We start from the raw sequence: 17198 nt of genomic DNA on the forward strand, positions 1-17198 counted from the left end.
CCACTGTTGGGTTGTGTTTGTTTTTTTGCTTTGTTTTCGGACGGCAAAGTAAATTTGGCGAGGGCATGTGGGAGGATGCTTTTATTTGCTTATTTAAAATCTTTCTAGAAGTAAGGTGAAGTCAGGCGTTGATGGGCGCAAATGAACGCAGAAATGATGTTTTTTTGTTGTTGTACATTACCTTTCTTGTTTTGTGATTTTCTTCTTTAAATTTGAGTAATTTTGTATGCAATTATCACCTTAGTTTTCCTTTTTTTCTTTTGATAATGTTAGGTCCGATCTAAAACCTTAATTTGTTATCTTTCGCCTATGTCAAGATTTTTATGTATTTTTTATTCTTTTTTTTCCTTGATTTTAACTTTCTTCAGGATAGGTTGTTATAACAAAACACTCAAAAAATATTTTTTTTAATTAGACCTTCTAGACCCACCTGCATGTTCTCAATCGACCTCGAATCAATTTCTGAACAAACGATTGTCTGTAACTATGTGGCTGTGTGTGTCGATTTCCCTTAAACCTTAACCGATAGTTTAAATAGTTTAAATCAGCAAATTGGGTGGTAATAGGCACGATTCCACAATTTGCTAACATGAGAGAATTGCAGAAATAATCTGAATCCATAGCATAGCATTGGTGTCTACCCGTAGCTGCTACTTCGTTATTGACCAGGACCTCCAAAAATTGCTCCGTGGACCACAGATGAAAAGTAGGAACTAATCATCACCCCTTCGCAATTTTCAAAGGTCCCTATCATGCTGATCAATACCGACGCCGGCCACGACCAGTGGTAAGACACGGGGAAGTAGATGGGAATGTTAGTCCGATACTTGAGTGATGGGACCGCAAAATCGGCTGCGTCTCCGACAAAGTATCACATGAGTTTTGAGGGGTTAGTAAGATGGGTATGAGGTCAGGATTCACTGTGATAGGTGATGCGACCATAAGCAATTTGTTTATCTGTTGAAATTTTAAAAATCTTAGGCAGCCGGCTGCGGAAAAATACATAGGGGAAATATGCCCATTTTAAGCCTAATAAGCGGTCGTGTTTGAATGATGCAGGATAATCTGGATTGTTCTTTGAAATTCACTTTAGCCTTTGATTGGAATGGGTCGTCGAAATTCAAACGTCAAAAGACTTGGCGCGTTTGTTTTTTTGATGGCGCTTGCTAATTATTTACATGTTTCGGGATTATTTTTCAAGTGAGTGACTAACTAATGTGCAAAAGAACATGTTACCGGTAGTTGGAAGCAATTTTATATCTTAAGCGCTTTGAAATCGTTAGCGCAAGTGAAAAGATATTGATGGCGACTTTCTTTAAGCAGTTAACCTCTGATCTTGCGTGTGGATGTGTGTGCCACCAAAATGATTAGAAATGGTCTTGCAAAATAGAATTTATGATCAAAAGTGCATATAATTTGATCTTTTGGCCAGTAAATGGCATACATTTGCATGCATACTCGAGGCGGTGCTGTTGCTGGTAAGTTTATAGCTTAAATAGTATTTTTGGAGCATTAATCGAGCATCAAACTCTCTATATGACGAAGATAGGTGTTTGATTAGAAAGGGTATATTTCCCCTAATTGATTATTTAAAAAGTGTTTTAACCGAACGCGTGCCAACCGAGCAGTAGTGCTATGGGCTGGACTTATCAGTATATTTTTACTGTTTATACGATAACGCGAGTAAATTTTTAAAATAGTGAATAAAATACGCTTTACTCTTCTTAAAATGGATAGTTTGATAAGTTAATACTAAAACTGCCAGTTGGAATAAATTATTACGATCAACAAATTTGAACGAAAAGAAAAGAGGACACCGCGTAAACGATTGTGATGAAAGTAAAACAATAACTTAAACGAACTAGACCGGCGGCGTGCCTTCCGATCAACGATGATAAAAGAAGGACTAATTAAAAATAAAATATAAAATAAAAGGTTCCAAAAACAAGATGCAGAGTAACCAAGGGGTCCCGCTACTCACAATCGAATCTTAACAGCGATACAACAAAAATGAAAGAAATGAAAATGCAAAAACTAGTCTGGGCGTCCCCGTGGCCAGCGCACTTACTTTCTTTCCTTAATGTCAGTGTGTCTCTCGATATAACGATTCTATAGAAATGTCTTTTGCACCGTGAAAATTTAACACATTTTATGCACAATTTCCGCGACGCCGTGCCTTCTGATCAACGATGATATAAGAAGGGCTTTTAAAATCACAAAACAATTAATGTAATCTTCAATTGCAATCTGAATCCCTCGAAAAAAACATTTTGAAATTTAAAAAATAAGACCAACATTTGAAAAGGGTCTGCAGTTGTATAGAAGTCCCTTTCCCACAAACAAAATATTCTCGAAATTACATAATTCTGATATTCTCACGACATAACACCCCACAAAACTGGAAAAACAAGAACCTACCCTCGAACTAACTGGGTCACATTCAGGAACTATTTACAATAGTGTTGAATAACCCATAAGGGCATCTGTGTGCGTGTTCTTCTAACATCTTTAAACATAAGCCGGGTTCAGCGGCCATAAAAAAAACACACTGAGAGCGACGAACAGTCGTATGAAAGAGGCAGCAAGGAAATTCAAGGTCAGTCAAGCCTTGCTGCATTAATATGTAGGTATCCCTCCCTCCATTCGATCCTCGACATCCGACAACAAAATATGTGCTGTTTTCTCGCGCACCCCAAGTCGGGTTATGAGCTGCTGCTGTTGTTGTTGTTTTTACCGGGGGTTTTGTTTTGCTCGGCATGTACGTGTAAATATCAACAACAGCACATGGAACGGAATGGGATAGATACAAAACGGGCAAAATAACAACGCAGAACCTGCCCGATGTTATACTTTCGGTGCAGATATTATTTATTCTTTTGGATAGAAATCGGTGCATGTATTTGTGACATAATTTGTTTTGCGTTTTCATCTTTAAAGCGAATTGATGAAACTCAACTTTCTATTTCTCGAAATGTCAATTGATTGACATTGAATTGCCTTGTTTTAAAATGCATCTAAGGCCAATGATTAACGTTTCTGTAAAAATTTGAGCAAAACGAAAGATATTACTGAAAAGAATGTTCAATGACTGATTTTTGAGATTTTCAGGAGAATAATCGACATCACCAATACAATTACAGCTTAAACGTCAGAAAATGCAGACGCATTTTGTTGACGATCAATGTTTGTAAACAAACAATTTTGGTAAATCTAACAGCTATGAACAGTGGTGACATCTACTTGTTGAGGTTCGTTTCAAATGTAGTATACAAGTCAGAACTCAGCTGATTTCTTGCATACAACCTTAAGGTTACTTCGTGTTTTTTAATACATACAAAGTCGCTTGTTAGTAAGCGTTTTTAATATAATGTATTCTCAAGTATTGGTGATGGCGTTCCGCAAACCGTTACCGTGTATTTGTATTGCCGCAAGATGTAAACAAACAAGTTTATCACCGCAAGCTTTTAAACGCTGAACACATACAAATAAATAAAAAAATGAAGTCGGAGGGAGAAATGCGATGTTTGTCAACAACAAAGTGTATCCAATCTGCGCCATGTACTTACTCTGGGCGGCCAGCTGTTGTTGATGTTGTGCCGCTGCTCGCTGAAAGGGAAACGAAATGGAACGAATTAGTATTCTATTTTTGGGGGTTGATCGGGGTGGTGTTGTGCAGTCGCGTTTAACCAATTGACTAAGTAAAGAATAAAAAGCAAACCAGTTCCCGCTAGCCAAACACTGCACAGCGTTACAATACAGATGGAGACGACGAAGGTTGTCGGTGGTAAGCCCTCTGGCAAACCTGATTTCATTACACACATTTGAAAGGTGTCCAGCCCTTTGGTTTGGGTCAAGTGTATCACGTGGAGCGCATTAGAACGCTCAGCGAGTGGCACACGTGGCCACCAGGGACGGATCATTGAAAAGTTGCTTGGTCATTACATGCTGGAGGAGGTGTTGATCGGTGGAAGGATAACTGGATGCATTTATAAAAACACAAGCCTTACCCGACAAACTTCGTTCTGCCTTTTTTCGTTTGTTGACGTTTTTAACTTTTTTGCTTATTCAGCCTCCTGTGACCAAAATTTGATTTTACGTAACTTTTCCCATACAATCTGCAGATTTTCCGGAATCGGTTCCAGAGTGGCCAAAGTTGTAACTTTTTTGGCGTATGAACCTTCCTTGGACTTATACGAATCCAACGCAACAAAGAGCACCTTGATCCGACGCTCCGTATTAAATTGATTCGCGTTCGAACAAAACCGACGAAATTTTTTATATATATAGATTATGCAAAAATTCATCACATCGTATTGCTAGATTTAACTATATTTTTGTAATAGTAGTTTATGCAACAAGTTGCAAAAAGAGGATTTTTTTCAGCACGAGTCGTACATTTATCCAACGAGGTTCACCGAGTTGGATAAATACGAAGAGTGCTGAAAAAATCAAGTTTTGCAACGAGTTCCATACAACATTTTTTGCAATTCCGAAAAACACCCATTGAGTGAAATTTTAAGTCAAATTTTCATGTATTTTGTCAATAAATCGTTTAAATCAAAAAAATGTTGAAAAGTGTTACTTTTCGAAACAAGTGCTGAAAAGTTCAACTTTTCAGCACCCATTTCAGTGCTGAAAAGTAGAACTTTTCAGCGTTTATTTTGAAAAGTGTTGCTATTCGATTCTGTTATTTTTGGTACAGAAAAGTAGGCTATTTCGTCGTTCAAGAATGACAGGAAAAGTAATTAGTTTCACGACGGAATTGCAAAAAATATTGTAAGGACTCGTGCTTAGTAGAATTGGGATAATTATGCATCATGCGTCTCCATTGAGTATTTGCTCCAAAAAATAAATCAATGGAGCTGCATGGTGTTTAGCTCTTCAAGCCCGAGGCGTATCCAAAAGTTGGAAATGCAATTTTAATCAGATGCATTTACCCTACGATACAGGGGAAAAGGCATTTCTAACTTTTAAGAATCATCAAAATCGGATAACATTTGACTGAGAAATAGCTGCTAGAAGTTTTGTATGGGAGTTGATTATGGAGTCGGAGTCGATAAATGTACAAAATTCAGAGATAATTTTCAGATTCCAGATTTGGAGTCGTTGAGGAAGTCACCCGACTCTGAAATAATGGTTTTATGTTTTTACGTAAAAAAAAATATTTTGATTATTGTCGTTGATTCGTTGAGGAAGCCACCCGACTCTGAAATAATGGTTTTAAGTTTTTATGTAAGAAAATTTGATATTTTGATTATTGTTATTTTTGTATTTATTTATTTTTGCAAGGCCGTTGCAATTATTTTTTGAAGTTAATGTCCCTCGACTCTGGCCAAAGTCGAAGGTGAGAGGGGCATAAAAATAAAAAATAAAATTGCAAGCCATGGTATTAACACTTGAATGAAAAAAGTTTTTTTAATGCATTGTACACCTGCCCAGTTGTTTTGCAATCATTAGTTTTCAAAATATCTAAGTATGAATTACTAATTAATTTGCTTTTTGCGGTGCTGTACATTGGAATTCCACAAATATTTAAAATATTTTTGATCGATCCCAGACATGCTAAATATGATTTTAAACGCAGGAAAATGCATTTTAAATTGTTTTCAGTTAATTAGAGATTACATTAGAATTTTAAAGTTTTTTTTTGAAAAAATATTTTTTTTACCGCTGATTTTTCGGACCGACTTTAAAAAATATTTGCAGCGGCCTAATTTTCTAAAAACAATAGCTTTGATAACCTCTCGAAATGTTTATGAAAAGATTATTTGAACGAAACCATGAACTGCAATATTCATTTATTGTTAGAAATAAGGTTTTTTTTTAAAGCATCATAGATCGAGAATTATTAAAACAAAATCAGTAAAAAAGGGAAACTAGAGAAAGTCTTATCATTGAACACCATAATTACTTGCAAAATAACTTGCACTCCGGACCGCTGCAGGGCTTCCACGTCTAGGGATCGGCTGCGCTGCTGCCGGCCGGTGGGCGGCAAATCCATGCCTCCGGTCCGCCGGAGCAGTTTGTTCTTGAGGTACGTCGACATGTCTTCCGATTTCCAAACACTCAAATAAATTCACCTGCTCTTCTTATGGATTGCACTTGATACTTTTTATTCCGGTTGCATCACCGCATTTTTCCTGCTATTTGATGGCGGATCTTCTTACACTTTAATTGTTTTAATTGCACTTTAAACCAAACGTTTAGCCACTTCAAATCATCTTTATTTTTCTAACTGAAATTCTTGCCATTACGACATATGACTGATTGGTTTGTTTATGTCAGACTTCGGTGGGATGGTTCTTTCTCCCTAGTTACGCAACAGCACAATTGATCATTTCCGTTCCACAGGTCGTCGCTGTGTCTTGGATTTGATAAAAGTGCGCGTTGTATCGTTTCTAATCGGCGTCGGTTCTCGAAAGAGCGAGGGCTTCGTCATCGGGCTGACCAACGCTGAGGACTTTGTCAAATGATAATGTTTGCCCGCTGGACACTCCAAGCGCTTCTCTATTATCGTATTTCGCGTCACGTACTTAAAACGGACCTGTTATCACCAGCCAAGAAGGCGTATGGGCCAAATTCAACCAACAGTGCGAATTGGATCATCCCAGCACTGCAGTAGGCAAAATCTGAATAACTGTTTACGTTTCGTACGACAAAACAGCGAGCAAACGCCATTACATCACCCCGACCCTCAGTCGGTCATTGGGCCGATTGGTCAGACAGATCTGCTGGGACAGGACGTACGTCAATGCAGCTGATCGTCGTCATAATGGAGAGTAGTAAATTGCCGTTTGGAGGCGCGCAAAATGTAAGTGATTGGCCAATTGAGAGCCAGTGAGAGAGATGTGGAACCTGAGCCAGGGTGAAAAAAGAAACATTTTCGCTTCAAAACGTGTCATCCGTAAAAACAAACTAATCAGTCAGGCATTACCGGCTTGAAAAATTTTCCAACTGCAAAAAGGTGTCTCGCCATCAACATCTGAGCATCTCACAGACTACAGAACTATTTGCAAACTATTTTATCACCTTTCCCGGGGCCTCCGAAGCAAAACCGTAACGAATTATCTCAATTTTGCCATTTGCAGGTTGTTTTTGCTCGGCCACCAATCAATGGGCAAACACGAGCAGTCGTCCACTTGAAGTGGATTTGTTCTTACTGCCTTCCCCCTCTTTAAATGATAAAGTTTATGGTGATGACGATGATGTACGATGTCATATGATTTGCATAAATACTGTCGAGTAAAGGTTGGGGTTTTGGAAGATAAAAAATCTTAGATTGTTTGTTCTTCTCTGGCTCTGGCTTCTGCTGTGAAAATGATGGAATTCAAGTTGTGTGAGATAAAAATCGCACTTAACATTTCTTAAAATTTTAGCCTAAGCAGCAGCAGTTACAAATAAACATATCTAATGAAAATTGAAACCAACTATTCATTTTTTCTATCCATATTTACATACAAACAGAAATCACGTGTCTTCTCCATAAAACGGTATCCGCTAGATGCAAAAGAAAATGAACTAGACACAGCTTCAAAACAAACCACAAACAGGTGCAAAGCAACAAACCCGCTCTCATATTGGACATTTCGTTTAGCAGTTTGCCTCGCTTAGACAATGAAACGAGCAGCATCAGCTCATCTTTCACGTGGTTATTTTTGCACACACACTGCATGCACCAACGCTAATCGGTTACAAGTGTAACTCGGCAATTGTGTATACACTTTGTCATTTGATACGGTAAGGTTAGCTTAGAATTTCGCTGGTTTTAGAAGAAAAAAAATTCTACCGATAGAATGATGATTTTTGATCTAAATTCTCATAGCCAGGTAATCATCCTAATTAGCAAATCTTTACTTATGACATCGTGAACTGCGCTGCTAATGTGATTAGTGATCCGGTATTAATCTTGACTAATTTGGAAGTTTTGAGCGATAATAAATAACATCATCCATTCGACACTGTTTTGCTCTCTTAGGGAAATTATCTTAATCGAGCAATCATCAGTGAAATGAAAAAAAAATCTTTTCATTCAATATAAAACAGCTATTGTATGTCTACTGGTTTTGAAATACTGAAAAAAATAAAAAGATTATGTCTGCTGCTTATCTCTTCCGTAATATTTGCTACGATACAATCGAAAAAAATTGCAACGGCCTCATTGATATTTTGCAAATTTTTGGTAGTAATCAGCATTTCGCGATTCTTTTAGTTTAGTTGTTTTACTCCCGAGAGTTGAAAAAAGGTACCAAAAAAACTTTTCAATTGACGAAAATTAAAAAAGTATTTAAAAATCTTTTGGATAAGCATAAGTAACTTTTTTTTTATTCTAAGCTTCTTTAAACGTTGGCATAACTGTTGTTTTTTTTCAACTGGCCAGAAATTTGAAGTTTCGATTTTTCAGTGTTTTTCAATGAATGGACTCAACTGTACAAAATTTCAATTATCCGAATCTCAAAACCACAAATAGAATGATTTAAACAAATTGTTAAGCGATCCCAAATTTTACAACAAGCTTTTTTTAATCTGTGGTTCAACTATCCAAAATTTTGATTTCCTAAAGTGAAATTTGTGCGCGGAATTCGTATAGTTGAGTCTGTGTGATGTTGAAAGTAAACGCATTAGTGGCCAAAGTGCAACAAAAATTGCTAATTTGAAAAAATGCTTTTCCGGTTTAAATCCCATTTAAAATTTAAATGCAAAGCGCCAGCTCCTGTTTCGTCTCATCAACCTCATATTTGAATATGAAGTATTTGAAATGAATCATAATTTTGAATATAATTAAATTAATTCAATTTGAAAAATTCTAAAAAACGTATGATAAAGACCACAGCGGACTAGGAAATTTCTAGCAAAACAATGTAATTGGGCCAATGTCGATGTGTAAACAAAGATCCTGCTTATTCGTAATGTAAACATCAAATGATGTCAGCAGGATTACACTTCGACATTGGCCCAATCACATAGTTTTGCTTGATTTTTAAACTATAACGTTTTAATTTTCTCATAGAATCTTGCAAATGTCATTTCGTTAAGAAAGCATACCACTGATTAGTTTAAAATTGGTGGCGACACTTTCACGTCATGGTGGAAATGAATGAGTCGGCACGTTTTCTGATATAAGATAAACTTTATGTGGCATTCAAAATTTTAATGGATTTCGATCAAGATAAGTTTTTGTTCATACAACAAACGACACTTCCGGAGAGTTGAAATTGTATGCAGATTTCCACAATTTATTCACTCAAACCAGTTTTCCAGTTGACCATAGTGCGTTGCGTTATTCTACAACTTCACACAGCTCTACAATTTCTTCCTTTTTACGGCACACAACTTTTGTGATTCAATCAACAACAAATAGGTCACTCTACCTACTACAAATGAGTTACACACCCGATGTAATAAAAATATCAATTGCCATTAATCACTTTATTGCTTGTACTACATTTTTCACACTTCTCATCGGTTCAATCGATTCGCGCTGGTAACTGGCCTTGCCCAACTCTGCCTTAGAAGCTGCACCAAATTCACAGACTGCGGCTCGCTGGGTTCAATCACCGTTTCGGCTGATTCGATTCACGAAATGCTTCACCCGTGGAGCGTGACACAATTTTTCCAGATTTCGAAAAAATATCATCTGTTTCTTCATTCTTCATCACAAAAAAGAACAACGGCAACAAAAACACCTCACTCATCGGTTTTGCAAACCTGAAAATGACGACGACGATCAGATCTTGGCCGCGACCGAACTGCAAGTGGCTGGCGAATCGCGCGACTTAGCGGCGGTTCTCGCGGAGTTGAAGAAAAATAAAAACAACAAACTCAGCTGAGCGATACGCGACTCGACTTGGACAGATCTCGCACGGATACTGAACACGGTTGCCGCTCAGAGTTGCGGTCGCAGGAGGTATCGCTGGAATTGAGCAGCTCTTTTTCTAACTTCGAGGGTGTGTGCGTTTTGGTGGGTCGCGAAGAGGGTGGTCGCGTGCAGTCTTTATCCAGGCACCGCCACCACCGCCGGTGAGGATGAGGAGACGTTTGCGAGCGCATCAAGTGTCTAAGCTGGGCTTGAGCTATGCGACCTTAGGGGAGGAGGGGCAACAGTTGGAATCAGCTTTAAAAAAGTGTACTATTCCTGGTGAAAATGCACATACTGCCAACGAAAACATGATTTAGCTTAAACCTGATTGATTTTTAAAAGAACTTGATGGCTTGGAAGGCATGGGAAATCTAAGAGCAATTAAATAAAAGTTTTGTGGATCTCAATTTACCATTAAAATATTAAGAATATTCAGACACTGCCTTTGCAGAAAATGGCAACCAAGGGTCCTGATTTCTCAAAAAATACTCAGTCACTCGCGAGCACAAAACTAGCGCGACGAATAACTGCTCTGATGTATCCCTACCGTTTGTCACTTCCACACCAATCGCTACTGGACACTCTCTCTTTGCTCTCACTCTCACTCCAATCGGGTAGTACAGCGAAGGTTCAAAGAGACTGATTTCGTTGAATCGCTCAAAGCTGACTAAGAACAGTTTGCGATCGACTTTGCTATGATCATTTAAGAAATTGCTGTTATCAATGTTATCACAAATATTTTGCAATTTTGTTGACATCAAAGACACATTTGACAGTAATTTCCACCATGCCAAACTCAACTTGACGGCGGCAAACTGAGCATATTTGTATGTGACTCGGGTTGACAGACGGAGTAGGCAAGGAAATTCATGAAGTATTTGTTTCGCTGAGTGAAGCGATTGACCAAGTCGCTGGCAGTTACTGAGTCGTGTTCGCTCGCGAATGGTTGCGCACTCCAGTCGGCAAAGATTCGTTCGGTGATGAGTGAGTGGTTTCTGATCTTCGAACTGAAAATCACGACCCTTGATGGCAACTCGCGCGTTCTTTCGTGGCGGTCAGACCCGGCCATTTGAGATTATGTTGAAAATCACCATTTTTGTTGTCGTCTAAATAGTTTTTTTAGCAGGATTTTTTAACACTGGATCGCCCAACGCATGTCCAACTTACACGGACGCCCAAGCCTCCCAAAAAAGTTGGAATGGTTACTTCAACTCGCTGATTCTCGGGCATAACTCAATCAATCGGGACGATTCTTGTTTCCAGAGATTTGTAAGAATGTCTAGATGATCCTAAAATTTTGCTGAACTTGATTTGAACATATCTGTAATTTCTCCGACCGAAAACGTCGTTCCAACTTTTTTAAAGCCTTCGCGAAATTTTTGGCGATTTTTTTTTACACTCAAACAAAAGTTGGAACGATGTTTTTGATCGCAAAAATAACAGACTTAATCAAATTGATTTCTGCAAATTTCTAGGATCATCTAGACATCCTAACAAATCACTGAAGAAAAGAATCGTCTTGATTGAGTGAGTTATGCCCGAGAACCAGTGAGTTGAAGTTACCGTTCCAACTTTTTTGGAGCCTTGGGCGTTGGAATGTTAACAACTAAATGAAACTTTACAATTTTCAATACCAAGCTGGGAGACTTGACCTGAAATTAAAAAGTTCATTTTTCGGGTAAAGATGGCGAAAAAGATAATGCAAATCATAATGTTTATTATTTTACTTCTTGAATTTGTAAATATTGAACGAACTCTCAACTCAACTTTGTGAAATTATTGATTTTTGTGACCCCTTTTTCAATAGTTGATTACCTATTATATAATAAACTGCATTATTTCAATATTTCATCACCGCCATATTGGCCGCCATCTTGGATTTAAAAATTTAAAATCACTTTAGCGTACTTAAGAGCGAGTTTTTCACCAATGTGTAACAGGTCGTATCGAGGTGCTCCGATTTGGATGAAACTTTCAGCGTTTGTTTGTCTATACATGAGATGAACTCATGCCAAATATGAGCCCTCTACGACAAAGGGAAGTGGGGTAAAACGGGTTTTGAAGTTTGAGGTCGAAAAAACATTAAAAATCTTAAAATTGCTCGCATTTCCGTAAAACTTCATCAATTCCAACTCTCTTAGATGCATTCGAAAGGTCTTTTGAAGCACTTCAAAATGAGCCATAGACATCCAGGATTGGTTTGAATTTTTCTCTTAGCTTTTGCAAATTACTGTCAAAAATCGATTTTTTTAAAACCTTAATATCTTTTTGCAACAGCCTCCAACACCCATACTCCCATAGGTCAAAAGATAGGTAATTACATGGACTATAAGCCTACGGTGTTAACTTTTTGGCCAATCGCAGTTTTTTTCATAGTTTTTCGATTTCCCTAGAACAAACATTTTACAACGTTATTATTTTCCCTGTAGGCCTCCATAGCGGCACTTTTTGGTCTCAATTTTGTCATATTCGGAATCCTCGGACAATTTCACGTAAGTTAGAAGTTTTGGAATTGTAAATTTGATTGGAAAAATTGCCATTTAGAATGAATTAAAATATTTTTTAACAATTTGTTGGATTAGGGGTAAAACAGGTTTTCGCCTACTTGATACAGCATTTGACGTATTGATCACAGGGTAAATAAGATCTATTTCTTTTTTCAAAAATGTTTTATTTAATTATTTATTAAATTAAATTTACAACTCCAATACTTCCAACTTACGTGAAATTGTCCGAGGATTCCGAATATGACAAAATTGAGACCAAAAAGTGCCGCTATGGAGGCCTACAGGGAAAAAACTAACGTTGTAAAATGTTTGTTCTAGGAAAATCGAAAAACTATGAGAAAACCTGCGATAGGCCAAAAAGTTAACACCGTAGGTTTATAGTCCATGTAATTACCTATCTTTTGATCTATGGGAGTATGGGTGTTGGAGGCTGTTGCAAAAAGATATTTAGGTTTTAAAAAAATCCATTTTTGACAGTAATTTGCAAAAGCTAAGAGAAAAAGTCGAACCAATCCTGGATGTCTATGGCTCATTTTGAAGTGCTTCAAAAGACCTTTCGAATGCATCTAAGAGAGTTGGAATTGATGAAGTTTTACGGAAATGCGAGCAATTTTAAGATTTTTAATGTTTTTTCGACCTCAAACTTCAAAGCCCGTTTTACCCCACTTCCCTTTGTCGTAGAGGGCTCATATTTGGCATGAGTTCATCTCATGTATAGACAAACAAACGCTGAAAGTTTCATCCAAATCGGAGCACCTCGATACGACCTCTAGAACAAACCGAGCAATATTTACAAATACTGCCTCTTAAGCTCTACAATCAAAAATTAGACAACGAATTTTTTTTTCGATTTATGATTCGATTATCCGAAGTAAATTTTTTCCGAGGCCTTCGGATAATCGAGTCTGGACTGTACCTCGCTGGATTGATGCTCTACTTTCAATTTTTTTTATCGAATTTTCTTAATGTTTAGGTTTTATCAAGCCATTTAAAGAAACTTTTGTTTTGCGAAAACATGAATTTACTTTGCAAAATGGATCATGCTAATACTTATATGTTCTAATTAGACTTATGCAAACATTTTTCAAAGCTTATGTGCCCTCATAATCAACATTGGTTCGAAAAATCATGGGACAAAAAATAAATTTGTCCAATAATTTTTAAAATTTCAATGTTAATAGACGTGCAATCAAATAAAAATACTTTAAAATGCATTTTACTGCGTTGATAGTTCTTCAGATGCTCTCCCCTATAATTTTTCGCGCTTTATTGGTCATTTTCTGACACAGTTCAAGTGTCTCAAATACAGACAAAATAAACAACCCCCACACTCAAGCCACACCGCTCTGTCTCAATGGGATAATGAACGGAATTTATCTTCCTTTTTTCTTCTTCTTTTTTATATTTCTTCTTTATCCCCACTCACTGTCTATATCTCAAATCTTTTCAACAGGTGACTTTACGCGCCGCGATAGCGTTTGACAAAAAGGGTCGCGGAATGACAACTGTGCGCGCGCGTCAAATTGACCTTCAACCAGCAACCGACCGCTGCACCGTACGATTCGCGACTCAGCGATTGCAGGCCGCGTGCGAAAGTGGCGGTGGCGGCGACAAATCTCAACGCCATCTAACCGGAGAGCTCAGCCGATTATCGCTGGAGCAACGTTTGAAAGGGGCGTAACGGCGTTTTGTTTTGGTTATGCTTGAGGGACTTTTTTTCAAAAGGTTATCTGATCTTAAGATCTTAGCTTTTCTTTTTTAATAATAAAATGATAAAAATCGCTTAAACTCAGTTGTCCAAATTTCGAATCATCCTTTTCACAAGCTGTTTCAGTTATGTCTCTGTGGTACTCTAAGTGGCTGAGTGCACAATAAAGTGCAATGAGATGGAAAGCGCACGGTGAATATAGGCTTGCAGTTGGTGGCCGTCGATGGGAAAAGTAATCGATCCGCGGGATCAACAAACAACTGCCAACTACCACAACGGTAGCGATGACGAAAAACAACCAGAATAGAAATAAATGCACACTTTTAGTTATGGGTTTTCGAATCGTCGTCGCAGCCGAGAAGGGGTTGGCAAATATTGGGCGCTGATAAGAGTTTTGCCAGCTAAATTAAAAACAAATGGTGAGATATATGAGACTATACTTGTGAAATAAGCTCAACCGCTAATAGTCATCGCTGCGAGCTGTTGAACTAGTTTGGCTTAAGCCTTTTATGGTCGTTTCAGTCGGTAGCATTTGCTGCATTGTTTTACAAATCCAACTGAATGTCCAGATTGCATACCTCAAGCATTTAGAACGCGAATCATCTTGGCCATAAACGTACCACAACTTTAGACAGCTGGCAAAATGACAGGATTTGTTGTAGGAACGAGATTTTTTCAGCTAAGCCATCTTAAGATGCTCCCTACTGCTCTAATACGTGCTGTCCCTATTCAGACTGTAGTCCCGATTCGGCCCAGTTGACGGTATTGTTTCTAAGTTCAAATTAAACTTGCTCTATGAACAAATTATTAAAATTTAAACCTTTGATCCAATAAAAAAACTTAGACCGAATAGAAAGTGGCATGATTTCTGCACCATTCGATCCGAATTGAAATCAACATCTTTCTTTCCTTCTGTCAACAGTAACCTGTCCCATTTTGAGGACATGTCAAGGAATTTCAGGTGCTCACTTCTTAAATGATAGATTATGATGTTATAAACAATGTTTTCTTAGACAAGAAAACATAATAAAATACTTTCTCGCACTCCCTATTCGATTTACTGAAAAAATCACCTTTTTGAACAAATTTTCTAAAATCGCTTGGAATCAATACAAAAAATATTACAATCTGGTGTGTATTTTGCTAAAACGATAGGTTTTTGTCCACAGATTAAGATGCACTATCAATATTAGACCAAAATTTAAGTTGTTGGCTTCTCCCAGGCTAATTTATGTCGAAAAAATCGCATTTCTTCGAAAAAAATTTCAGAAATTTGTTCCAGAAAAACCAACGTATGCAGAAAATGCAATTTTGACACTCCAGTGCCGGGATATTTGAGTTTTAGTGAGAAGAAAAGCGCCAATTTTCAAAATTTCTCAGAATTCAGAAGCAAGACCTACTTTAAGCATATGTCTTAAAGGTGAGGGTATGCTTTCTAACAGTAATTTTGGCCGCTGAATCCGAATCTTGAATATAATTTCGTGTAAACAGTGATGTTCTGGAGCTGCGCCCTTTTTGAATGTTATTTGCGTGTAGTGCGTCCATCCCGGGAATTCCCGGGATTTCTTGGTTCCCGGGATTTTTTATAATTTGTCCCGGGAATTCCCGAAATTAAAAAAAAAACAAATTTTGGTCTGGAAATTCAGATTTGGTTGTGGGAATAGATGAACAGTTGAATACCTCATAATCGATAATAACTTTAAAGCATTATAATTTGTATTCGACATATATCAGCATTAATTTGGTTTATTAGGGAAATATTATGATTTTAAAATTGGAAAAAAATCAAATCAAATTATTGTTCATCAAACACCTGCATGTGGGGCAAATCAGGACAAATGAAACGAATTAAGACAATGGAGCATTTCCATTCGAGCAGTTTTTGCTTTTTCTACAATGTATTCCTTATGGGAGAACTGTCATTTCTACCACTCGTATCCGGTTATCCATTATTAAGCCATTATTATTGCATGATGTTTTGAATGACTTTGGTTAATACACACTCAAAAAAATGAGTTCGCGTTAACGTGAACAGCCTTCATGCCGATGGGAACCAGGAAGAAAACTGTTCACTTTCATGGTGCAATGCACTATAAAAGTTGAACAGTTTTCTTCCTGGTTCCCGTTGGCATGAAGGCTGTTCACGTTTACGCGAACTCATTTTTTTGAGTGCAGGAACAGAACAAAATGATTTCACAGAACACCGATTTCCAAATTTATTGCGCTAAAATCTCCTTACCTATTCAGACTAAATTCTTGTTTTTTCCTACATGGCGGTAGTAACTTAAAAATAATATGTTTTTTCAAAAAAAAAAAAATTGTGAAAGTTGAGCTTTTTAGCACTAGTATCAATAAGCATTTTTTTTTTAATTTTAACGGTGAATTTATTTAACACATGGATGTTTGCAAAAAATCCCTTCAAAAGGCGTTTATTCGGGATTGCAAAAAATGTTGTAAGTAACTTGTTGTGAAACTTGTTTTATCCAGGGCTTGTCGTATTACTTTTTCAAAACAACTAATGCGCCAAGAGTTTCGTATGTCATAGGACATTTTGAAAAAGTAATCGAGATTTATCCGATAAATGTACACTCGTACTGAAAAAATCTTTTTTTTGCCACTTGTTGCATAAAATTTTATTATTTAAAACATGAAATTCAAAACTTATCTAAAATTTTACATTGACTGGTGTCATTTTATTTGTTGTCTCCTCTTGTTTTTTAAAAGATATTTTCAAAGAAATTTTCAAGCTTTTCTGGTCATGTCATATATAAATGAAATATATTTATGTTAGACTTATTTAATTTGAATTACATTGTAGATCTTTTAAAATCCAAAGCACAACAAAGAACAAAACAAATATTTAACTTCACTTAACCTTTTTAAAAACTGCCGTCCTTGTTTAGATTGAAGTGTAGATTATTACCAATTAATATGATTGAGCTTATTCTATGATTTTAAGCTTGAAAACCATCACAAATATAATGAAAAAATAGATTTTATGACTGTTTAACAAAATTCCCGGGATCCCGGGAATTCCCGGGATTTCAAAAATATTTTTCCCGTTTCCTGGGAAATTCAAAATCCAGGAAATTTGGACGCCCTATTTGCGTGTATTACCTGCAATATA

At 37.1% G+C, this 17198-nt stretch overlaps 1 protein-coding gene across 1 annotated transcript in view; it reads right to left on the bottom strand.

Moving 5' to 3' along the window:
* LOC120421495 (uncharacterized) overlaps positions 1–17198 on the bottom strand; it is a 117711-nt gene that overhangs the window by 70218 nt on the left and 30295 nt on the right. The window contains exon 6 of the mRNA XM_039584713.2: positions 3567–3606. Within this exon, the coding sequence (XP_039440647.1) occupies positions 3567–3606 (40 nt within the window). The remainder of the gene's footprint in view (positions 1–3566; positions 3607–17198) is intronic.

The sequence above is a fragment of the Culex pipiens genome, chromosome 3 (assembly GCF_016801865.2).
Source record: "Culex pipiens pallens isolate TS chromosome 3, TS_CPP_V2, whole genome shotgun sequence".
In the NCBI taxonomy this organism is placed as follows: domain Eukaryota; kingdom Metazoa; phylum Arthropoda; class Insecta; order Diptera; family Culicidae; genus Culex; species Culex pipiens.